Here is a 25,046-nt window from a genome sequence, read left to right as displayed (position 1 = left end):
GGGAGATGCTCAGGGACTTCTTCATCGAGGGCATCGGTCATGCGGGAATGTTCCGCAAGTTAATTGAGACCAAGGATTTGACCTTGGAAGCGGTGGTGTTGATAGCTCAAACTTTCATGGCGGGGGAGGGAGAGACAAAAATAATATACGCGCGCAATTCTGTCTCTAACGCGGCGATGGATCAGGGAGTCAACATCATCAATGCGACTCAGAGCCCCGCAGGCAGGCAGGGGCAGTCCGACACTCCCCAGGCAGCAATAGACCCCAGAGCAGGACTTCAACAGAGACAATGGCAGGCTGAACGGACATTCACGCCATCACAGTGGACAATGTGGCCCGGGAAGGGGCCATTGACACCCACTAATAGGGTACTCAAGAGCAGTCAAAGGGACAGTCAGCGCAGAATGCCTGGCCATAGTCCCTTTGTCCCCAACAATGGAGACTTTAACTCATGCTGGAGGTGTGGGGGAAAACACTCAGCTAGATCTTGCAGATTTCAACAGTTTGTCTGCAGGAACTGCAATCTCAGTGGCCACTTAGCTCGAATGTGCAGGAAGTCTGCAACCAGACTAATATATGAGGCGGATGGACCAGAAGAGGGTTCTTTGAGGCAGGATGACTTTTGGGGCAAATCGATGGATGCCGAGGTTCAGCGGGTCCATGTGGTGAATATTCACAGTTCATCCACCAAAACACCACCCATGATGATGAGGGTTTTATTGAACGGTATCCCTGTACACATGGAGCTGGACACTGGGGCCTGCCAGTCACTCATGGGCATTCAGCAAGTTGAGAAGCTATGGCCACATAAAGCCAGTAGACCCAAATTAGCACGTATTGAGACACAATTACGGACTTACACTCAAGAAACCATTCCGGTGCTAGGCAGTGCAATGTTGGCTGTCACACACAATGGGTTAGTGAATCGGCTGCCGCTCTGGATTGTCCCGGGCAAAGATCCTGCACTGTTGGGGAGGAGCTGGCTAGCTGAGATGAACTGGAAATGGGGGGATGTTCACGCAATGTCCTCGGTGGAGCGAAGTTCGTGCTCACAAGTCCTACAACAATTCGATTCACTATTCCAACCAGGCGTCGGGACGTTCAAAGGTACCAAAGTAGTGATACACATCACCCCGGACGCCAGGCCAGTGCACCACAAAGCCAGAGCTGTGCCGTATGTGATGCGGGAAAAGATCGAGAGCGAATTGGACCGGCTGTTGAGAGAGGACATCATCTCGCCCGTTGAATTCAGCGACTGGGCGAGCCCCATCGTCCCCGTCCTAAAAGCGGATGGCTCTGTCAGGATCTGTGGTGACTACAAGGCCACCATCAATCGGGTGTCCCTACAAGACCAATACCCGCTCCCGAGAGCGGAGGACCTCTTCGCCACGCTGGCAGGCAGCAAGCTGTTCACCAAGTTGGACCTCACCTCAGCCGATATGACCCAGGAACTGGCCAACGAATCTAAACTACTGACCACCATCACCACGCACAAGGGACTGTTCGTTTATAACAGGTGTCCGTTTGGCATTCGATCAGCAGCTGCGATCTTTCAACCAAACATGGAAAGCTGCTTAAATCCATTCCTGGAACGATCGTATTCCAGGACAACATCCTCATCACGGGTCGGGACACCGAGGAACACCTCCACAACCTGGAGGAGGTGCTACACTGACTGGACCGGGTAGGCCTGCGACTCAAGAAGTCTAAATGTGTGTTTTTGGCTCCTGAGGTTGAGTTTCTGGGCAGGAGGGTTGCTGCAGATGGGATTCGGCCCACCGAATCCAAAACAGAGGCGATTCGACGAGCACCCAGGCCCTGCAACACATTGGAGTTGCGTTCATTCCTGGGATGGTTGAACTATTTTGGGAACTTTCTGCCGAACTTGAGCACGTTGTTGGAGCCGCTACACGTGCTCCTGCGTAAGGGTTGCGATTGGTTTTGGGGGGGACTGTCAGGAACGGGCTTTTGATCGGGCGCGAAACCCACTTTGTTCAAACAAGTTGTTGACCCTGTACGACCCCTGTAAGAAATTGGTTCTGACATGTGATGCATCGTCCGATGGGGTTGGGTGTGTGTTGCAGCAGGGCAATGCTGAGGGCCAACTACAATCTGTGGCTTATGCCTCCAGGTCGCTCTCTCAAGCTGAACAGGGATATGGGATGGTCGAGAAGGAAGTGCTCGCGTGTGGCTATGGGGTAAAAAAAATGCATCAGTAGCTCTTTGGTAGGAAGTTTCAATTAGAGACGGACCACAAGCCATTAACATCCCTGTTATCAGACAGCAAGGCTATCAATGCCAACGCATCAGCTCGCATACAGCGATGGGCTCTCACGCTGGCTGCGTGTGACTACACCATACGGCACCGGCCCAGCACTGAAAACTGCGCTGACGCGCTCAGCAGGCTCCCACTGGCCACCACTGAGGGGGCAGCAGAGCAAAGCGCCGAGATGGTCATGGCTGTCGATGCCTTTGACAGCGCAGGCTCCCCCATCACAGCCCACCAGATCAAAATCTGAACCAACAGAGATCCCCTCCTATCCCTGATTAAGAAATGTGTCCTGACTGGGGATTGGACGCCCGCACACGGAACATGCCCTGAGGAGGTCAGACCGTTTCACAGACGGATGGATGAGCTCTCCATCCAGGCCGACTGCCTACTATGGGGCAGCCGGGTAGTCATGTCCCAGAGGGGCAGGGAAGCGTTCATCAGGGAACTCCACAGCGAGCACCCAGGCATCGTGCTGATGAAGGCCATTGCCCGGTCACATGTGTGGTAGCCCGGAATTGATTCAGACCTGGAACACTGTGTTCACAGGTGCACGACCTGTGCCCAGCTGGGTAACACCCCCAGGGAGGCCCCGCTCAGCCCGTGGCCCTGGCCCACCAGGCCATGGTCACGCATTCACGTAGACTACACGGGCCCGTTCATGGGGAAGATGTTTCTCATTGTAGCAGATGCGTACTCGAAATGGATCAAGTACATCATCCTGAATTCATGCACGTCATCCACCACCGTGGAAAGCTTACGTGCGATCTTCGCTACCCATGTCTTGACGGACATCCTGGTTAGTGATAATGGCCCATGTTTCACGAGCTACGAATTCCGGGAGTTTATGTCGGGCAATGGAATCAACCACGTCAGGACTGCGCCGTTCAAGCCGGCTTCCAATGGCCAGGCGGAACGTGCAGTCCAAATCATTAAGCAAGGTATGCTCAGGATTCAAGGACCCTCCCTACAATGCCGCCTATCGCACCTCCTGCTGGCCTATAGATCCCGCCCGCACTCGCTCACGGGGGCCCCGCCCGCAGAGCTACTCATGAAACGGACACTCAAAACTCGGTTGTCCCTCATCCACCCAGTCCTGACCGACATAGTTGAGGGCAAGCGCAAGTCACAAAACGAGTACCATGACCGTAATTCAAAGGGGAGATATATAGAAATAAATGATCCTGTATTCGTCCTCAATCACGCCATGGGGCCCAAATGGCTTGAGGGCACTGTAATTGACAAAGAGGGGAATAGAGTCATCGTGGTAAAACTCAACAATGGCCAGATATTCCGTAAGCATCTGGACCAAGTAAAAAAAAAAAGGTTCAGCATGGACACGGAGGAACCTGAAGAAGACCATGAGATGGAGCTCACAACACCGCCAGTGAGCGTGCAACAAGAGCAATCAGAAGAATGCACAGTCCCTGCGGTCAGCCCGGACAGGCCGGAATCACCACAGGTGACAGACACTCACGTCAGTGTCCAACAACCAGAGCCCCAACTGCGGCGCTCCACGAGGGAGCGTAGACCACCTGAAAGACTAAACCTATGATCCCAATAAGACTTTGGGGGGGGGGCGGGGAGGTGATATCACGTATGTAACCACAATGTAACACCACTGTATTACTGTATCCACTCAACTCAGATGCACACCTTGACCACAGGGGGTGAACTTGTGGGAAAGACTCCTTACTTGATCACACAGGGTCATCGTCTTTGGGTTCCTGTAAATAAAGAGTTAAGGTCACAGAGTGACCTTGTCCCCGGAATGTGTCTCGTGTGGTTTCATGTTGTAGAGTAAGGACCTTACAGGCAGGACTGACATATGAAGAAAGACTGGACCGACTAGGCTTATATTCACTGGAATTTAGAAGAATGAGAGGGGATCTCATAGAAACATATAAAATTCTGACGGGACTGGACAGGTTAGATGCGGGAAGAATGTTCCCGATGTTGGGGAAGTCCAGAACCAGGGGTCACAGTCTAAGGATAAGGGGTAAGCCATTTAGGACCGAGATGAGGAGAAACTTCTTCACTCAGAGAGTGGTGAACCTGTGGAATTCTCTACCGCAGAGAGTTGTTGAGGCCAGTTCGTTGGATATATTCAAGAGGGAGTTAGATGTGGCCCTTACGGCTAAAGGGATCAAGGGGTATGGAGAGAAAGCAGGAAAGGGGTACTGAGGTGAATGATCAGCCATGATCTTATTGAATGGTGGTGCAGGCTCGAAGGGCCGAATGGCCTACTCCTGCACCTAGTTTCTATGCTTCTTAGTCAGTTTAAGATCGCTTATACACTGTTCTGTCAAATCAAAGTGAATCCTTTTAAATGTACATCACCACCATTTAAGAATAGAAATTTAAAATTAAACTAGAATTACAAAGACCCAAGTTCTCCAGTTTCTTGGGGTCTCTCACTGACAATTTGTCTTCCTCCCCATCGTCAAAACTTAGAATCCCTCTACCTGGTTTGGTGATCGTTTTCCATACGCTTATTCTGTAAAGCATTGTCATAGAAACATAGAAAATAGGTGCAGGAGCAGGCCATTCGGCCCTTTGAGCCTGCACCACCATTCAGTAACATCATGGCTGATCATTCACCTCAGTACCCCTTTCCTGCTTTCTCTCCATACCCCTTGATCCCTTTAGCCGTAAGGGCCACATCTAACTCCCTTTTGAATAAATCCAATGAACTGGCCTCAACAACATTCTGTGGTAGAGAATTCCACAGGTTCACCACTCTCTGGGTGAAGAAGTTTCTCCTCATCTCGGTCCTAAATGGCTTACCCCTTATCCTTAGACTGTGACCCCTGGTTCTGGACTTCCCCAACATCGGGAACATTCTTCCTGCATTAAACCTGTCCAGTCCTGTCAGAATTTTATATGTTTCTATGAGACCCCCTCTCATTCTTCTAAACTCCAGTGTATAAAGGCCCAGTCGATCCAGTCTCTCCTCATATGTCAGTCCTGCCGTCCCGGGAATCAGTCTGGTGAACCTTCGCTGCACTCCCTCAATAGCAAGAACGTCCTTCCTCAGATTAGGAGACCAAAACTGTACACAATGCTCCAGGTGTGGCCTCACCAAGGCCCTGTACAACTGCAGTAAGACCTCCCTGCCCCTGTACTCAAATCCCCTTGCTATGAAGGCCAACATGCCATTTGCCTTCTTCACCTCCTGCTGTACATGCATGCCAACTTTCAATGACTGATGTCCCATGACACCCAGGTCTCGTTGCACCTCCCCTTTTCCTAATCTGCCGCCATTCAGATAATATTCTGCCTTCCTGTTTTTGCCCCCAAAGTGGATAACCTCACACTTATCCACATTATGCTGCATCTGCCATGCGTTTGCCCACTCACCTAACCTGTCCAAGTCACCCTGCAGCCTCTTAGCATCCTCCTCACAGCTTACACCGCCACCCAGCTTAGTGTCATCGGCAAACTTGGAGATATTACACTCAATTCCTTCGTCTAAATCATTGATGTATGTCCACTCTGCTAGTTACATCCTGAAAAAATTCCAGAAGAATAGTCGTATTGAATGGCGGAGCGGGCTCGAGGGGCCGCGTCCTGCTCCTATTTCTTACGTTCTCCGCGGCAACCAGGCCGCACGGACCGTGGACCCGGCGGCCACGGGCTGTGAGAGAAAGGGGGCAACATAGGGGCCCCCCTAACCTCTGCTATTGTGGTGCTGTAGATAGAAAACCGAAGATGGCTCCAATCTTCTGTCAAACCCAATCCTTGGGGGGCCAGGGAGGCCAAACATGTCCACTCCGGGAGCGCCGTCTGTCGGCCACCCGCGCCTGCCCGCCTCCAGCCGTCAATCAAGGAACGGGACAAAGGCGACGACGTCACTTCCCGTACTGGCAAAAGGGGCGCCTCTGCCAGGACCTGCACCCGACCGCTTAACGTCACGTCCGGTCCGCCCGGGTGGGAGGAGAGTGTGTCACACCTCGTGACCTTCCCCTCACCGGAGCGCACGGTCCCCGGGTTTTTGGGCCGGGGGGGGGGGAATTTTTGATTAAAGGCGGAAATGGCGGCGCTGCTGAGGGCGGTGAGCGAGCAGGTGGGAGAGGCCGGGGATCCCGGGCCTAGGCCCCCCCTTCCCCCGGGGCTCTGGGGGTCTGGGGGGGGTCCACACACCCCGGGGGGGAGGGCCCGGAACCTCTGTCCTGGGGTGGGGGGACCGGGGGGGGCTGTCACTGGGGTTACTGAGGGGTACAGGTTCAGGGGTTCATTGGGGAGTTTGGGGTTTAATTGGGGTTTTATTGGGGTTTATTTGGGGTTTTACAGGTTTTTTGAGGCGTTTAGGGGTTTAATTTGGGGTTCATTGGGGAGTTTGGGGTTTAATTGAGGTTTTTAGGGTTTTATTGGGGTTTATTTGGGGTTTTACAGGTTTTTTGAGGCGTTTAGGGGTTTAGTTTGGGGTTTAGGGGTTTATTGGGGAGTTTGGGGTTTTATTGGGGGTTTAGGGGTTTATTTGGGGTTTTACAGGTTTTTTGAGGCGTTTAGGGGTTTAATTTGGGGTTTATTGGGGAGTTTGGGGTTTAATTGAGGTTTTTAGGGTTTTGGGGTTTTACAAGTTTCTTGAGGCGTTTAGGGGTTTAATTTGGGGTTTAGGGGTTTATTGGGGAGTTTGGGGATTTATTGGGGGTTTAGGGTTTTATTGGGGTTTATTTGGGGTTTTACAGGTTTTTTGAGGCGTTTAGGGGTTTAATTTGGGGTTTAGGGGTTTATTGGGGAGTTTGGGGTTTTATTGGGGGTTTAGGGGTTTATTTGGGGGTTTACAGGTTTCTTGAGGCGATTAGGGGTTTAATTTGGGGTTTAGGGGTTTATTGGGGCTGTCAGACGTTTGTTTAGGGCTTTAATTGAGATTTTAGCGATTTATTGGCATTTTTAGGAATTTGTAAAGGTTTTTAGGTGTTTATTGGGGGTTTTAAGGTTTTTTAGGGGTTTAATTTGGATTGAGGGGATTATTGGGGGGGGGGGTTATGAATGTGTTGAGGTTTTTAGGGGTTTGTTGGAGTTTTTAGGAATTTATTACGGTTTTTAGGGGTTTCTTGGGATTTTTATAGTTTTTTTATAGGTTTAATTGGGTTTTTAGGGGTCTATTGGGGTTATTAAATTTTTTGAGAGAATTATTTGGGGTTTGGGGGAGTTCATTGGGGTTTTAGGGATTTATTGGGCTTTTTAGAGGTTTCTTGTGGGTTTAGGGGCTTTGGGGGAGTTTATTGGGGTTTGGGGGGTTTATTGGTGGTTTATTGGAGTTTTAGGGGATTATTAGTGTTTTTGGGGGGGTTGTTGGTTCAATCGGGGTTTTGGGGGGGGTTTATTGGGGTTGGGGTTTCCGGGGCTGAGCTAAGTTTCTCGGGGGAGGAGTGATTGGGGGTTATTAATGCTCCGACTGGGTCGCCGCCTCCTCCCCAAGTTCCTGCTCCATGTCCTGCCCCGCATTCTCATCCGCCTTTGCTTCTTGTTCGTAGATTACCTCCGCCGTCGCACACAGCGGGGAACTGAGCCGGGAGATCCGGGGGAAGGCACGGACAGTGGACCAGGTCAGAGGTCTGGGGTGGGCTGGGGAGAGGGGCAAGAGAGTGAGGGGGGGGCGAGTGGGAGGGCGGAGGAGTGAGGGTGGGCGGAGGGGGCGAGTGAGTGAGGGGGCGAGAGGAGGGGCGAGACAGAGAGGGGCGAGAGAGTGAGTGGACGGAGGGGCGATAGAGTGGAGGGGAGAGAGGTGGGGGAGGGCTGAGGGGCGAGGGAGGGAGGGAGAGAGAGGGGGAGGGAGGGAGAGAGAGGGGGGGGAGAGAGGGGAGGAGAGAGAGAGAGAGAGAGAGGGGGGGGGAGAGAGGAGGAGGGAGGAGAGAGAGAGAGAGAGGAGGAGGATGGGGGGGAGAGGAGGAGGGAGGAGAGAGAGAGGAGGAGGATGGGGGGAGAGGAGGAGGAGGGAGGAGAGAGAGAGGAGGAGGGAGGAGAGAGAGAGGAGGAGGGAGGAGAGAGAGAGGAGGAGGGAGGAGAGAGAGAGGAGGAGGAGGGGGGGGAGAGGAGGAGGGAGAAGGGAGAGAGGGGGTGGGAGGGAGAAGGGAGAGAGGGGGGGGAGGAGAGGGAGCGAGGGGGGGGGAAAGAGGAGAGAGAGAGAGGAGGAGGGGGAGAGAGGGGGGGGGGGAGGAGAGAGAGAGAAAGAGAGAAAGGGGGGGGGAAGAGAGAGAGAGAGAGAGAGAGAGAGAGAGGGGGAGGGAGGGAGGGAGGGAGAGAGAGAGAGAGAGAAAGAAAGGGGGGGGGAAGAGAGAGAGAGAGAGAGAGAAAGAAAGGGGGGGGGAGAGAGAGAGAGAGAGAGAGAGAGGGGGGGGAGAGGAGGGAGGGAGGGAGAGAGAGGGAGAGAGAGAGAGAGGGAGAGAGAGAGAGAGAGAGAGAGGGGGGGGAGGGAGAGAGAGAGAGAGAGAGGGGGGAGGGAGAGAGAGAGAGAGAGAGGGGGGGAGAGAGAGAGAGAGAGAGAGAGAGAGAGAGAGAGAGGGGGGAGAGGAGGGGGAGAGAGGGAGGGAGAGAGGAGGAGGAGGGAGGAGGAGGAGGGGGGGGAGGGAGGGAGGGAGAGAGAGAGAGAGAGGGGGAGGGAGAGAGAGAGAGAGAGAGAGAGAGAGGAAGGGGAAGAAGAGAGAGAGAGAGAGAGGGGGGAGGGAGAGGGGGAAGAAGAGAGAGAGAGAGAGAGAGAGAGAGGGATGGGAATTGATTGGAGGGGCGTGGGGGTGGGTGAGGAGGAGAAGGTTGGAGGGTGGGAACCTCTGGGTGTGTGTGTGGGGGGGGGGGCAGAAGAGGGGGAAGGGAGAGAGAGACAGAGAGGGGTGGAGTTGGGGAACACTCTTGGGGGGGGTGTGTGGGGGGAATGGGGTCTCCTGCGGCCCCAGCTAGCCACACTGCCCTGTTCCCCAACAGGTGGGGTGGTCTGGGCTCGACAGGCAGAGGGATGGGGGTCGGACTGTAAATGATTGGGGGTCCCGTCTTGTGAGTATGAGAACATATAAATAGGAGCAGGATTCAACCCCTCGAGCCTGCTCCGCCATTCAATAAGATCGCAGCTGATCATCGCCCTCAACTCCACTTTCCCGCCCGATCCCCATATCCCTCGCTTCCCCGAGAGTCCAAAAATCTACCGATCTCTTGTCTTGAATATACTCAATGACCCAGCCTCCACAGCTCTCTGGGGCAGAGAAGTCCAAAGATTCACCACCCTCTGAGAGAAGAAATTCCTCCTCATCTCAGTCCTAAATTAATCTATATTAATGACCTGGATGAAGGGACCGAGTGTAACGTAGCCAAGTTTGCTGATGGTACGAAGAGCAAATTGTGAGGAGGTCACATAAAATCTGCAAAGGGATACAGACAGGCTAAGTGAGTGGGCAAAAAAATTGGCAGATGGAGTATAATGTGGAAAATGAGAGGTTATCCACTCTGGCAGGAAAAATAAAAAAGTTAATTATTATTTAAATGGGGAGCGATTACAAAGTGCCGCAGTACAGCGGGACCTGGGGGTTACTTGCGCATGAAACACAAAAGGTTAGTCTGTAGGTACAGCAAGTGATCAGGAAGGCCAATGGAATGAGGGCCTTTATTGCAAAGGGGATGGAGTATAAAAGCAGGGAAGTCTTGCTCCAGTTATACAGGGTATTGGTGAGGCCACACCTGGAGTACTGCGTGCAGTTTTGGTCTCCGTATTTAAGGAAGGATATACTTGCTTTGGAGGCAGTTCAGAGAAGGTTCACTCGGTTGATTCCGGGGATGAGGGGGTTGACTTATGAGGAAAGGTTGAGGAGGTTGGGCCTCTACTCATTGGAGTTCAGAAGAAGGAGAGGTGATCTTATCGAAACATATAAGATTATGAGGGGGGGCTTGACAAGGTGGATGCAGAGAGGATGTTTCCACTGATGGGGGAGACTAGAACTAGGGGGCATGGTCTTAGAATAAGGGGCCGCCCATTTAAAACTGAGATGAGGAGGAATTTCTTCTCTCAGAGGGTTGTAAATCTGTGGAATTCTCTGCCCCAGAGAGCTGTGGAGGCTGGGTCATTGAATATATTTAAGGTGGAGATAGACAGATTTTTGAGCGATAAGGGAGTGAAGGGTTATGGGGAGCGGGCGGGGAAGTGGAGCTGAGTCCATGATCAGATCAGCCATGATCATATTAAATGGCGGAGCAGGCTCGAGGGGCCGAATGGCCGACTCCTGCTCCTATTTCTGATGTTCTAATGTTAAATGGCCGACCCCTTATCCTGAGACTGTGACCCCTGGTTCGAGACTCCCCAGCCCGGGGGAAACAGCTTCTCAGTATCGCCCCCTCAGAGTCTGGTGTGTTTCGGCCCATTCTACACAACCTCTCATCATAAGACAGCCCTCTCATCCCGGGAATCAGTCTGGTGAACCTCCAAGGCAAGTATATCCTTGCTCAGATAAGGAGACCAGAACTGTGCGCAGTACTCCAGGTGTGCCTCCTCACCAAGGCCTGCACAATTGTAGCAAGACTTCATTCCTCTTGTACTCCAACGCCTGGGCAATAAATTTGGTGGCAAAAACAGGAAGGCAGAATATTATCTGAAGGGTGACCAATTAGGAAAAGGGGAGGTGCAACGAGACCTGGGTGTCATGGTACATCCGTCACTGAAAGTTGGCATGCAGGTACAGCAGGCGGTGAAGAAGGCAAATGGCATGTTGGCCTTCATAGCGAGGGGATTTGAGTATAGGAGCAGGGAGGTCTTACTGCAGTTGTACAGGGCCTTGGTGAGGACACACCTGGAATATTGTGTTCAGTTTTGGTCTCCTAATCTGAGGAAGGACATTCTTGCTATTGAGGGAGTGCAGCGAAGGTTCATCAGACTGATTCCCGGGATGGCAGGACTGACCTATGAAGAAAGACTGGATCGACTGGGCTTATATTCACTGGAATTGAGAAGAATGAGAGGGGTTCTCATAGAAACATATAAAATTCTGACGGGACTGGACAGGTTAGATGCAGGAAGAATGTTCCCGATGTTGGGGAAGTCCCGAACCAGGGGTCACAGTCTTAAGGATAAGGGGTAAGCCATTTAGGACTGAGATGAGGAGAAACTTCTTCACTCAGAGAATTGTGAACCTGTGGAATTCTCTACCGCAGAGAGTTGTTGAGGCCAGTTCATTGGATATATTCAAAAGGGATCAAGGGGTATGGAGAGAAAGCAGGAAAGGGGTACTGAGGTGAATGATCAGCCATGATCATATTGAATGGTGGTGCAGGCTCGAATGGCCGAATGGCCTACTCCTGCACCTATTTTCTATGTTTTTATCGAAGTTATCATGGGCGACTTTAATCTACATATTGATTGGGCTAACCAAACTGGTAGCAATGCGGTGGAGGAGGATTTCCTGATGTGTATTAGGGATGGTTTTCCAGACCAGTATGTCGAGGAACCAACTAGAGGGCTGTCCATCCTAGACTGGGTGATGTGTAATGAGAAAGGACTAATTATCAATCTTGTTGTGCGAGGCCCCTTGGGGAAGAGTGATCATAATATGGTAGAATTCTTTATTAAGATGGAGAGCGACACAGTTAATTCAGAGACTAGGGTCCTGAACTTAAGGAAAGGTAACTTCGATGGTATGAGACGCGAATTGGCTAGAATAGACGGGCGAGTGATACTTAAAGGGTTGACGGTGGATAGGCAATGGCAAACATTTAAAGATCACATGGATGAACTTTGAGAACAAGGGCTCACAGTCTCAGGATACGGGGGAGGAAATTTAGGAGCGAGATGAGGAGAAACGTTCTCACTCCGAGGGAGGTGAACCTGTGGAATTCTCTACCACAGAAGGCTGTGGAGGCCACGTCACTGAATATATTTAAGAGGGAGATCGATAGATTTCTAGACACAAAAGGTATCAAGGGGTATGGGGAGAAAGCGGGAATCTGGTGTTTAGATAGAGGATCAGCCATGATCGTATTGAATGGCGGTGCAGGCTCGAAGGGCCGAATGGCCTACAAATGCTCCCATTTTGCTATAACCTCACATCTCCCCACAGGGCCTCAGCTTCCTGCAGCTGAAGAATCAGTTGCTGGCCATGTACCTCTCGGACCTGACATACCTCATGCTCCGCAAGGTGACCGGGAACACTCTGAAGGATGAGCCGGCCCTCTTACGCCTTGTGGAAATCCGCACGGTAGGCAGCCAATCACAACCAGGGATCTAATCGAGGGATTTGGGGGGGTTTATATATAGAATAACAGATACCCGGGAGTGAGTTACAGGCTAGAATCTAATCGAGGGGTTCGGGGGTTTATATATAGAATAACAGATACCCTGAAGTGAGTTACTGGCTGGAATCTAATCGAGGGGTTCAGGGGGTTTATATATAGAATAACAGATACCCTGAAGTGAGTTACTGGCTGGAATCTAATCGAGGGGTTCAGGGGGTTTATATATAGAATAACAGATACCCGGGAGTGAGTTACAGGCTGGAATCTAATCGAGGGGTTCGGGGGTTTATATATAGAATAACAGATACCCGGGAGTGAGTTACAGGCTGGAATCTAATCGAGGGATTCGGGGGGTTTATATATAGAATAACAGATACCCGGGAGTGAGTTACAGGCTGGAATCTAATCGAGGTGTTCAGGGGGGTTTATATATAGAATAACAGATACCCGGGAGTGAGTTACAGGCTGGAATCTAATCGAGGGGTCCGGGGGTTTATATATAGAATAACAGATACCCGGGAGTGAGTTACAGACTGGAATCTAATCGAGGGGTTCGGGGGTTTATATATAGAATAACAGATACCCGGGAGTGAGTTACAGACTGGAATCTAATCGTGGGGTTCGGGGGGGTTTATATATAGAATAACAGATACCCGGGAGTGAGTTACAGACTGGAATCTAATCGAGGGGTTCGGGGGTTTATATATAGAATAACAGATACCCGGGAGTGAGTTACAGACTGGAATCTAATCGTGGGGTTCGGGGGGGTTTATATATAGAATAACAGATACCCGGGAGTGAGTTACAGGCTGGAATCTAATCTGGGGGTTCGGGGAGTTTATATATAGAATAACAGATACCCGGGAGTGAGTTACAGGCTGGAATCTAATCGAGGGTTTCGGGGGGGGTTTATATATAGAATAATAGATACCCTGGAGTGAGTTACAGGCTGGAATCTAATCGAGGGGTTCGGGGGGTTTATATATAGAATAACAGATACCCGGGAGTGAGTTACAGGCTAGAATCTAATCGAGGGGTTCGGGGGGGTTTATATATAGAATAACAGATACCCGGGAGTGAGTTACAGGCTGGAATCTAATCTGGGGGTTCGGGGAGTTTATATATAGAATAACAGATACCCGGGAGTGAGTTACAGGCTGGAATCTAATCTGGGGGTTCGGGGAGTTTATATATAGAATAACAGATACCCGGGAGTGAGTTACAGGCTGGAATCTAATCGAGGGGTTCGGGGGGTTTATATATACAATAACAAATTCTGTCCTTGCTGCTCTCTCCCCAGGTGCTGGAGAAAATGAGGCCCATGGACCAGAAGCTAAGATATCAGATTGATAAACTTGTGAAGACGGCAGTAACCGGGTGCCTGGGTAAGGTGTGCGCTGCGCAGATCGAGGGGTGGGGTGAGAGAACCCTCCCTGCCTCTGAGGGAGCGTACTGGTCGGGAGGGCGGGCAGGACGCAGTCTGTTCCGTAATAATTTGAGATCCTCTTTACTTTCTCCGCAGGTGAGGATAATCCTTTGATCTTCAGACCCAATCCGGGTAACCTGCTCAGTAAGGTGAGGATTCTGGGGTCACGCTGCAAGTCACAGGCTCGAGGGGCTGAATGGGCCTCCTCCTGTTCCTGTGTAATGGGCTCCCTCAGTACTGCCCCTCCGACAGTGCGGCGCTCCCTCAGTACTGCCCCTCCGACAGTGCGGCGCTCCTCTCAGTACTGCCCCTCCGACAGTGCGGCGCTCCCTCAGTACTGCCCCTCCGACAGTGCGGCGCTCCCTCAGTACTGCCCCTCCGACAGTGCGGCGCTCCTCTCAGTACTGCCCCTCCGACAGTGCGGCGCTCCCTCAGTACTGCCCCTCCGACAGTGCGGCGCTCCCTCAGTACTGCCCCTCCGAATAGTGCGGCACTCCCTCAGTACTGCCCCTCCGACAGTGCGGCGCTCCCTCAGTACTGCCCCTCCGACAGTGCGGCACTCCCTCAGTACTGACCCTCCGACAGTGCGGCGCTCCCTCAGTACTGCCCCTCCGACAGTGCGGCGCTCCTCTCAATACTGCCCCTCCGACAGTGCGGCGCTCCCTCAGTACTGCCCCTCCGACAGTGCGGCGCTCCTCTCAATACTGCCCCTCCGACAGTGCGGCACTCCCTCAGTACTGCCCCTCCGACAGTGCGGCGCTCCCTCAGTACTGCCCCTCCGAATAGTGCGGCACTCCCTCAGTACTGCCCCTCCGACAGTGCGGCGCTCCCTCAGTACTGCCCCTCCGACAGTGCGGCGCTCCCTCAGTACTGCCCCTCCGACAGTGCGGCGCTCCCTCAGTACTGCCCCTCCGACAGTGCGGCGCTCCCTCAGTACTGCCCCTCCGACAGTGCAACGCTCCCTCAGTACTGCCCCTCCGACAGTGCGGCTGTCCCTCAGTACTGCCCCTCCGACAGTGCGGCGCTCCCTCAGTACTGCCCCTCCGAGTGCGGCGCTCCCTCAGTACTGCCCCTCCGACAGTGCGGCACTCCCTCAGCACTGCCCCTCCGACAGTGCGGAGCTCCCTCAGTACTGCCCCTCCGACAGTGCGGCACTCCCTCAGTACTGCCCCTCCGACAGTGCGGAGCTCCCTCAGTACTGCCCCTCCGACAGTGCGGCACTCCCTCAGTACTGCCCCTCCGACAGTGCGGAGCTCCCTCAGTACTGCCCCTTCGACAGTGCGGCACTCCCTCAGTACCGTCCCTCCGACAGTGCGGAGCTCCCTCAGTACTGCCCCTCCGACAGTGCAGCACTCCCTCAGTACTGCCCCTCCGACAGTGCGGCACTCCCTCAGTACTGCCCCTCCGACAGTGCGGCGCTCCCTCAGTACTGCCCCTCCGACAGTGCGGAGCTCCCTCAGTACTGCCCCTCCGACAGTGCAGCACTCCCTCAGTACTGCCCCTCCGACAGTGCGGCACTCCCTCAGTACTGCCCCTCCGACAGTGCGGCGCTCCCTCAGTACTGCCCCTCCGACAGTGCAGCACTCCCTCAGTACTGCCCCTCCGACAGTGCGGCACTCCCTCAGTACTGCCCCTCCGACAGTGCGGCGCTCCCTCAGTACTGCCCCTCCGACAGTGCAGCACTCCCTCAGTACTGCTGGCCTGGGATTCAGGGGCGCGAGTCTGTGAAATGTGTTTCGAAACCGGTGACTGTGCAGTTAATCGATCTCTCGCTGTGCTATGCTGTGATTCCAGCTCGATGAGGAAGACGACGAGGCGGAGGAGGAGGAGGGTGAGGAGGGAGGGAAGAATCAGAAGAAGAGTTCCGGTTTGAAATCGAGGAAAATCTACATTCCCCCAAGACTCGTTCCCATGCACTATGGTAAGTTCCGGCCACATATCCGCGCCATAACTCACACCGCCTGTTTCCCCCTCCGTAACATCGCCCGTCTCCGCCCCCTGCCTCAGCTCATCCGCTGCTGAAACCCTCACCCGTACCTGTGTTACCTCCAGACTTGACTATTCCAACGCACTCCTGGCCGGCCTCCCACATTCTACCCGACGTAAACTCGAGGTGATCCAAAACTCGGCTACCTCCGTGTCCTAACTCGCACCGAGTCCCACTCACCCATCACCCCCTGTGCTCACTGCCCCGTGTCCTAACTCACACCCAGTCCCACTCACACATCACCCCCTGTGCTCACTGCCCCGTGTCCTAACTCACACCCAGTCCCACTCACCCATCACCCCCTGTGCTCACTGCCCCGTGTCCTAACTCACACCGAGTCCCGCTCACCCATCACCCCCTGTGCTCGCTGCCCCGTGTCCTAACTCACATTGTCCCGCTCACCCATCACCCCCTGTGCTCGCTGACCTACATTGGCTCCCGGTCCGGCAACGTCTCGATTTCAAAATTCTCATCCTTGTTTACAAATCCTTCCATCGCCCTCTCCCCTCACTATCTCTGTAACATCCTCCAGCCCTACACCCCTCTCTCTCTCTCTCTCTCTCTCTCTCTCTCCTCCCCCTCTCTCTCTCTCTCTCTCTCTCTCTCTTCTCCCCGTCTCCGTCTCTCTCGCTCTCTCGGCCTCCCTCTCGCTCTCTCGGCCTCCCTCTCGCTCTCTCGGCCTCCCTCTCGCTCTCTCGGCCTCCCTCTCGCTCTCTCGGCCTCGCTCTCGCTCTCTCGGCCTCGCTCTCGCTCTCTCGGCCTCCCTCTCGCTCTCTCGGCCTCCCTCTCGCTCTCTCGGCCTCCCTCTCGCTCTCTCGGCCTCGCTCTCGCTCTCTCGGCCTCCCTCTCGCTCTCTCGGCCTCCCTCTCGCGCTCTCGGCCTCCCTCTCGCTCTCTCGGCCTCCCTCTCGCTCTCCCGGCCTCCCTCTCGCGCTCTCGGCCTCCCTCTCGCGCTCTCGGCCTCCCTCTCGCTCTCTCGGCCTCCCTCTCGCGCTCTCGGCCTCCCTCTCGCTCTCTCGGCCTCCCTCTCGCTCTCTCGGCCTCCCTCTCGCTCTCTCGGCCTCCCTCTCGCTCTCTCGGCCTCCCTCTCGCTCTCTCGGCCTCCCTCTCGCTCTCTCGGCCTCCCTCTCGCTCTCTCGGCCTCCCTCTCGCTCTCTCGGCCTCCCTCTCGCTCTCTCGGCCTCCCTCTCGCTCTCTCGGCCTCCCTCTCGCTCTCTCGGCCTCCCTCTCGCTCTCTCGGCCTCCCTCTCGCTCTCTCGGCCTCCCTCTCGCTCTCTCGGCCTCCCTCTCGCTCTCTCGGCCTCCCTCTCGCTCTCCCGGCCTCCCTCTCGCTCTCTCGCTCTCTCGGCCTCGCTCTCGCTCTCTCGGCCTCCCTCTCGCGCGCTCTCGGCCTCGCTCTCTCGGCCTCCGTCTCGTTCTCTCGCTCTCTCGGCCTCCGTCTCGTTCTCTCGCTCTCTCGCCCTCCCTCTCTCGCTCTCTCGCCCTCCCTCTCGCGCTCTCTCGGCCTCCCTCTCGCGCTCTCTCGGCCTCCCTCTCGCGCTCTCTCGGCCTCCCTCTCGCGCTCTCTCGGCCTCCCTCTCGCGCTCTCTCGGCCTCCCTCTCGCGCTCTCTCGCCCTCCCTCTCGCGCTCTCTCGGCCTCGCTCTCGCTCTCTCGGCCTCCCTCTCGCGCTCTCTCGGCCTCCCTCTCGCTCTCTCGGCCTCGCTCTCGCTCTCTCGGCCTCCCTCTCGCGCTCTCTCGGCCTCCCTCTCGCTCTCTCGGCCTCCCTCTCGCGCTCTCTCGGCCTCCCTCTCGCGCTCTCTCGGCCTCCCTCTCGCGCTCTCTGTCTCTCGCTCTCTCGCCGCCCGCGCCCCAGCGATACCCCACTAACGGATTGTCCCTTGAATTCCGGTGGACAGACGCGGAGCAGACTGGAGCGGACAAGGAGCGCAAGGTTCTGGAGCGGGCCAAGAAGCGAGCGCTGAGCAGTTCGGTGATTCGGGAGTTGCAGGAGCAATACACGGAGGCACCGGAGGAGGTGCGGGAAGGCCGCGATTATCACGCCATGCGGCACAGCCGGGAGGATCATCACAGGCAAGAGCAGCGAGCGGGAGTAACGGGCGGGCCTTCTGTAGCAGGAATGTTGACTATTGGATAAGGTGCCACATAAAACATAGAAAATAGGTGCAGGAGCAGGCCATTCGGCCCTTCGAGCCTGCACCACCATTCAATAGATCATGGCTGATCATTCACCTCAGTACCCCTTTCCTGCTTTCTCTCCATACCCCTTGATCCCTTTCGTCGTAAGGGCCACATCTAACTCCCTTTTGAATATATTCAGTGAACTGGCCTCAACAACTCTCTGCGGTAGAGAATTCCACAGGTTCACCACTCTCTGGGTGAAGAAGTTTCTCCTCATCTCGGTCCTAAATGGCTTACCCCTTATCCTCAGACTGTGACCCCTGATTCTGGACTTCCCCAACATCGGGAACATTCTTCCTGCATCTAACCTGTCCAGTCCCGTCAGAATTTTATATGTTTCTATGAGATCCCCTCTCATCCTTTTAAACTCCAGTGTATAAAGGCCCAGTTGATCCAGTCTCTCCTCATATGACAGTCCAGCAATCCCGGGAATCAGTCTGGTGAACCTTCGCTGCACTCCCTCAATAGCAAGAATGTCCTTCCTCAGATTAGGAGACCAAAACTGAAAACAATATTCCAGGTGAGGCCTCACCAAGGCCCTGTACAACTGCAGTAAGACCTCCCTGCTCCTATACTCAAATCCCCTAGCTATGAAGGCCAACATGCCATTTGCCTTCTTCACCACCTGCTGTACCTACATGCCAACTTTCAATGACTGATGTACCATGACACCCAGGTCTCGTTGCACCTCCCCTTTTCCTAATCTGTCACCATTCAGATAATATTCTGCCTTCGTATTTTTGCCCCCAAAGTGGATAACCTCACATTTATCCACATTATACTGCATCTGCCATGTATTTGCCCACTCGCCTAACCTGTCCAAGTCACCCTGCAGCCTCTTAGCATCCTCCTCACAGCTCACACCGCCACCCAGCTTAGTGTCATCTGCAAACTTGGAGATATTACACTCAATTCCTTCATCTAAATCGTTAATGTATATTGTAAATAGCTGGGGTCCCAGCACTGAGCCCTGCGGCACCCCACTAGTCACTGCCTGCCATTCTGAAAAGGACCCGTTTATCCCGACTCTCTGCTTCCTGTCTGCCAACCAGTTCTCTATCCACATCAATACATTACCCCCAATACCATGTACTTTAATTTTGCACACTAATCTCTTGTGTGGGACCTTGTCAAAAGCCTTTCGAAAGTCCAAATACACCACATCCACTGGTTCTCCCTTGTCCACTCTACTAGTTACATCCTCAAAAAATTCTAGAAGATTTGTCAAGCATGATTTCCCTTTCATAAATCCATGCTGACTTGGACCGATCCTGTCACTGCTTTCCAAATGCGCTGCTATTTCATCTTTAATAATTGATTCCAACATTTTCACCACTACCGATGTCAGGCTAACCGGTCTATAATTCCCTGTTTTCTCTCCCTTTTTTAAAAAGTGGTGTTACATTTGCTACCCTCCAGTCCATAGGAACTGATCCAGAGTCAATGGAATGTTGGAAAATGATCACCAATGCATCCACTATTTCTCGGGCCACTTCCTTAAGTACTCTGGGATGCAGACTTTCAGGCCCCGGGGATTTATCGACCTTCAATCCTATCAATTTCCCTAACACAATTTCCCGTCTAATTAAGAAATCCTTCAGTTCCTCCTTCTCGCTAGACCCTCGGTCCCCTAGTACATTCGGAAGATTATTTGTGTCTTCCTTCATGAAGACAGAACCAAAATTTTGTTCAATTGGTTTGCCATTTCTTTGTTCCCCATTATAAATTCACCTGAATCTGACTGCAAGGGACCTACATTTATCTTCACTAATCTTTTTCTCTTCACATATCTATAGAAGCTTTTGCAGTCAGTTTTTATGTTCCCAGCAAGCTTCCTCTCATACTCTATTTCCCCCCTCCTAATTAAACCCTTTGTCCTCCTCTGCTGAATTCTAAATTTCTCCCAGTCCTCAGGTTTGCTGCTTTTTCTGGCCAATTTATATGCCTCTTCCTTGGTTTTGACACTATCCTTAATTTCCCTTGTTAGCCACGGTTGAGCCACCTTCCCCGTTTTATTTTTACTCCAGACAGGGATGTACAATTGTTGAAGTTCATCCATGTGATCTTTAAATGTTTGCCATTGCCTATCCACTGTCAACCCTTTAAGTATCATTTGCCAGTCTATTCTAGCCAATTCACATCTCATACCGTCGAAGTTACCTTTCCTTAAGTTCAGGACCCTAGTCTCTGAATTAACTGTGTCACTCTCCACCTTAATAAAGAATTTTTCTACCATATTATGGTCACTCTTCCCCAAGGGGCCTCGCACAACAAGATTGCTAATTAGTCCTCTCTCATACATCACCCAGTCTAGGATGGCCAGCTCTCTAGTTGGTTCCTCGACATATTGGTCTAGAAAACCATCCCTAATACATTCCAGGAAATCCTCCTCCACCGTATTGCTACCAGTTTGGGTCGCCCAATCTATATGTAGATTAAAGTCACCCATGATAACTGCTGTACCTTTATTGCACGCATCCCTAATTTCTTGTTTTATGCTGTCCCCAACCTCACTACTACTGTTTGGTGGCCTGTACACAACTCCCACTAGTGTTTTCTGCCCTTTGGTATTCCGTAGCTCCACCCATACCGATTCCACATCATCCAGGCTAATGTCCTTCCTTACTATTGCATTAATTTCCTCTTTAACCAGCAACACCACCCCGCCTCCTTTTCCTCTCTGTCTATCCTTCCTAAATGTTGAAGGTTATTTCACAAGTTAAGGGCTCATGTGATTGGAGGTAATGGATTAGCATGGACTGAGTATTGTTGTGGAACAGGAGGAGGCCCATTCAGCCCCTCGAGCTTGTTATACAGGAACAGGAGGAGGCCCATTCAGCCCCTCGAGCTTGTTATACAGGAACAGGAGGAGGCCCATTCAGCCCCTCGAGCCTGTTGCACAGGAACAGGAGGAGGCCCATTCAGCCCCTCGAGCCTGTTGCACAGGAACAGGAGGAGGCCCATTCAGCCCCTCAAGCCTGTTGCACAGGAACAGGAGGAGGCCCATTCAGCCCCTCGAGCTTGTTATACAGGAACAGGAAGAGGCCCATTCAGCCCCTCGAGCTTGTTATACAGGAACAGGAGGAGGCCCATTCAGCCCCTCGAGCCTGTTACACAGTAACAGGAGGAGGCCCATTCAGCCCCTCGGGCCTGTTACACAGGAACAGGAGGAGGGCCATTCTGCCCCTCGAGCCTGTTACACAGGAACAGGAGGAGGCCCATTCTGCCCCTCGAGCCTGTTACACAGGAACAGGAGGAGGGCCATTCTGCCCCTCGAGCCTGTTACACAGGAACAGGAGGAGGCCCATTCTGCCCCTCGAGCCTGTTACACAGGAACAGGAGGAGGCCCATTCTGCCCCTCGAGCCTGTTACATAGAAACAGGAGGAGGCCCATTCAGCCCCTCGAGCCTGTTACACAGGAACAGGAGGAGGCCCATTCAGCCCCTCGAGTCTGTTTTTTAATTTCATTCATGTGATATGGGCGTCACTGGAAGGACCAGCATTTATTGCACGGCCCTAACTGCCCCTTGAGAAGGTGGTGGTGAGCCGCCTTGAGCCGCTGCAGTCCGTGTGGTGAAGGTGCTCCCACAGTGCTGTTAGGGAGGGAGTTCCAGGATTGTGACCCAGCGACGATGAAGGAACGGCCGATATATTTCCAAGTCGAGGGATGGTGTGTGACTGGGAGGGGAACGTGGAGGGGGTGGTGTTCCCGCGCGCCTGCTGCCCTTGTCCTTCTGGGCGGGTAGAGGTCGCGGGATTGGGAGGTGTTGCCGAAGAAGCCTTGGCGAGTTGCCGCGGTGCATCTTGTAGACGGTGCATACTGCAGCCAGGGGGCGCCGGTGGTGGAGGGAGTGAGTGTTGGAGGTGGTGGAGGGAGTGAGTGTTGGAGGTGGTGGAGGGAGTGAGTGTTGGAGGTGGTGGGGGGAGTGAGTGTTGGAGGTGGTGGAGGGAGTGAGTGTTGGAGGTGGTGGAGGGAGTGAGTGTTGGAGGGGGTGGAGGGAGTGAGTGTTGGAGGTGGTGGAGGGAGTGAGTGTTGGAGGTGGTGGAGGGAGTGAGTGTTGAAGGTGGTGGGTAACGTGTCGATCGAGTGGCTGCTTTGTCCTGGATGGTGTCGAGCTTCTCGCGTGTTGCTGGAGCTGCAACTCATTCAGGCAAAGTGGAGAGTATGGAATGCTTGCCTTTATTGGCCGAGGCATAGAATATAAGAGCAGGGAGGTTATGCTTGAACTGTGTAAAACACTGGTTAGGTGTGAAGATCCTCCCACAGTGCTGTTAGTGAGTGAGTTCCAGGATTTTAACAGACAGAAAACAGAGAATCGGAATAAACGGGTCTTTTTCGGGCTGGCAGGCTGTAACAAGTGGGGTGCCGCAGGGATCAGTGCTGGGGCCTGAGCTATTTACAATCTATATTAAAGACTCCGATGAAGGGACCGAGCGTAATGTAGCCAGGTTTGCTGACGGTACCAAGCTCGGTGGAACAGTAAGCTGTGAGGAGAACACAGAGCGTCTGCAAAGGGGTATCGATAGACTGAGTGAGCGGGCAGTCAGGTGGCCGATGGAGTACAATGGAGGGAAATGTGAGGCTAGTCACTTTGGCAGCAAAAATAGGAAAACAGAGTATCTTTTAAATGCTGAGAAACTTTTAAACGTTGGTGTTCGGAGAGATTTGGGTGTCCCTGGGCAAGAAACACAGAAGTCTCGCATGCAGGTACAGCAATGGCCCGGAAATTGGCCCGGGTCCTGGCCCGCAAGACCATCAGCAGGTCTGGGGCCATTGGAGGGAGCAGCTATTTACAATATACATCAATGGTTCAGACAAAGGAATTGAGTGTAATATCTCCAAGTTTGCAGATGACACTAAGCTGGGTGGCAGTGTGAGCTGTGAGGAGGATGCTAAGAGGCTGCAGGGTGAATTGGACAGGTTAGGTGAGTGGGCAAATGCATGGCAGATGCAGTATAATGTGGATAAATGTGAGGTTATCCACTTTGGGGGCAAAAACAGGAAGGCAGAATATTATCTGAATGGTGGCAGATTAGGAAAAGGGGAGGTGCAACGAGACCTGGGTGTCATGGTACATCAGTCATTGAAGGTTGGCATGCAGGTACAGCATAAGATTCGATGCAGTTCGGTGTGTGCCAATCCTCCAAGATCTCCGGTAATCAGACAGTCTGACATCTTCATTACCCAGATGTGATGCTAACTGTGTCCCTCTCTTTCCCCCCCCCTCCTCTCTCCCCCTTCCTCTCTCGCCCCTCTCTCCCCCTTCCTCTCTCGCCCCCTCCCTCCCCCTCTCTCTCGCCCCTCCCTCCCCCTCTCTCTCGCCCCTCCCTCCCCCTCTCTCTCGCCCCTCCCTCCCCCTCTCTCTCGCCCCTCCCTCCCCCTCTCTCTCGCCCCTCCCTCCCCCTCTCTCTCCCCCTCTCTCTCGCCCCTCCCTCCCCCTCTCTCTCGCCCCTCCCTCCCCCTCTCTCTCGCCCCTCCCTCCCCCTCTCTCTCGCCCCTCCCTCCCCCTCTCTCTCGCCCCTCCCTCCCCCTCTCTCTCGCCCCTCCCTCCCCCTCTCTCTCGCCCCTCCCTCCCCCTCTCTCTCGCCCCTCCCTCCCCCTCTCTCTCGCCCCTCCCTCCCCCTCTCTCTCGCCCCTCCCTCCCCCTCTCTCTCGCCCCTCCCTCCCCCTCTCTCTCGCCCCTCCCTCCCCCTCTCTCTCGCCCCTCCCTCCCCCTCTCTCTCGCCCCTCCCTCCCCCTCTCTCTCGCCCCTCCCTCCCCCTCTCTCTCGCCCCTCCCTCCCCCTCTCTCTCGCCCCTCCCTCCCCCTCTCTCTCGCCCCTCCCTCCCCCTCTCTCTCGCCCCTCCCTCCCCCTCTCTCTCGCCCCTCCCTCCCCCTCTCTCTCGCCCCTCCCTCCCCCTCTCTCTCGCCCCTCCCTCCCCCTCTCTCTCGCCCCTCCCTCCCCCTCTCTCTCGCCCCTCCCTCCCCCTCTCTCTCGCCCCTCCCTCCCCCTCTCTCTCGCCCCTCCCTCCCCCTCTCTCTCGCCCCTCCCTCCCCCTCTCTCTCGCCCCTCCCTCCCCCTCTCTCTCGCCCCTCCCTCCCCCTCTCTCTCGCCCCTCCCTCCCCCTCTCTCTCGCCCCTCCCTCCCCCTCTCTCCCCCTCTCTCTCGCCCCTCCCTCCCCCTCTCTCTCGCCCCTCCCTCCCCCTCTCTCTCGCCCCTCCCTCCCCCTCTCTCTCGCCCCTCCCTCCCCCTCTCTCTCGCCCCTCCCTCCCCCTCTCTCTCGCCCCTCCCTCCCCCTCTCTCTCGCCCCTCCCTCCCCCTCTCTCTCGCCCCTCCCTCCCCCTCTCTCTCGCCCCTCCCTCCCCCTCTCTCTCGCCCCTCCCTCCCCCTCTCTCTCGCCCCTCCCTCCCCCTCTCTCTCGCCCCTCCCTCCCCCTCTCTCTCGCCCCTCCCTCCCCCTCTCTCTCGCCCCTCCCTCCCCCTCTCTCTCGCCCCTCCCTCCCCCTCTCTCTCGCCCCTCCCTCCCCCTCTCTCTCGCCCCTCCCTCCCCCTCTCTCTCGCCCCTCCCTCCCCCTCTCTCTCGCCCCTCCCTCCCCCTCTCTCTCGCCCCTCCCTCCCCCTCTCTCTCGCCCCTCCCTCCCCCTCTCTCTCGCCCCTCCCTCCCCCTCTCTCTCGCCCCTCCCTCCCCCTCTCTCTCGCCCCTCCCTCCCCCTCTCTCTCGCCCCTCCCTCCCCCTCTCTCTCGCCCCTCCCTCCCCCTCTCTCTCGCCCCTCCCTCCCCCTCTCTCTCGCCCCTCCCTCCCCCTCTCTCTCGCCCCTCCCTCCCCCTCTCTCTCGCCCCTCCCTCCCCCTCTCTCTCGCCCCTCCCTCCCCCTCTCTCTCGCCCCTCCCTCCCCCTCTCTCTCGCCCCTCCCTCCCCCTCTCTCTCGCCCCTCCTCCCCCCCCCCCTCCCCCTCTCTCTCGCCCCTCCCTCCCCCTCTCTCTCGCCCCT

At 54.7% G+C, this 25,046-nt stretch overlaps 1 protein-coding gene across 1 annotated transcript in view; it reads left to right on the top strand.

Moving 5' to 3' along the window:
• The first annotated feature begins 6,224 nt into the window (after nt 1–6,224).
• Nucleotides 6,225–25,046, top strand: part of ngdn (neuroguidin, EIF4E binding protein) — a 43,714-nt gene continuing 24,892 nt past the window's right edge. The window contains 7 exon segments of the mRNA XM_070866654.1: nt 6,225–6,335; nt 7,753–7,824; nt 12,310–12,447; nt 13,785–13,869; nt 14,007–14,059; nt 15,705–15,831; nt 17,794–17,968. Of these exon segments, the coding sequence (XP_070722755.1) occupies nt 6,303–6,335; nt 7,753–7,824; nt 12,310–12,447; nt 13,785–13,869; nt 14,007–14,059; nt 15,705–15,831; nt 17,794–17,968 (683 nt within the window). The 5' untranslated portion in view covers nt 6,225–6,302.

This window comes from Pristiophorus japonicus, chromosome 23, assembly GCF_044704955.1.
Source record: "Pristiophorus japonicus isolate sPriJap1 chromosome 23, sPriJap1.hap1, whole genome shotgun sequence".
Taxonomy (NCBI): Eukaryota; Metazoa; Chordata; class Chondrichthyes; family Pristiophoridae; genus Pristiophorus; species Pristiophorus japonicus.
Note: the sequence above shows the minus strand (reverse complement) of the source record. Positions and strands in the feature narration are given on the sequence as shown.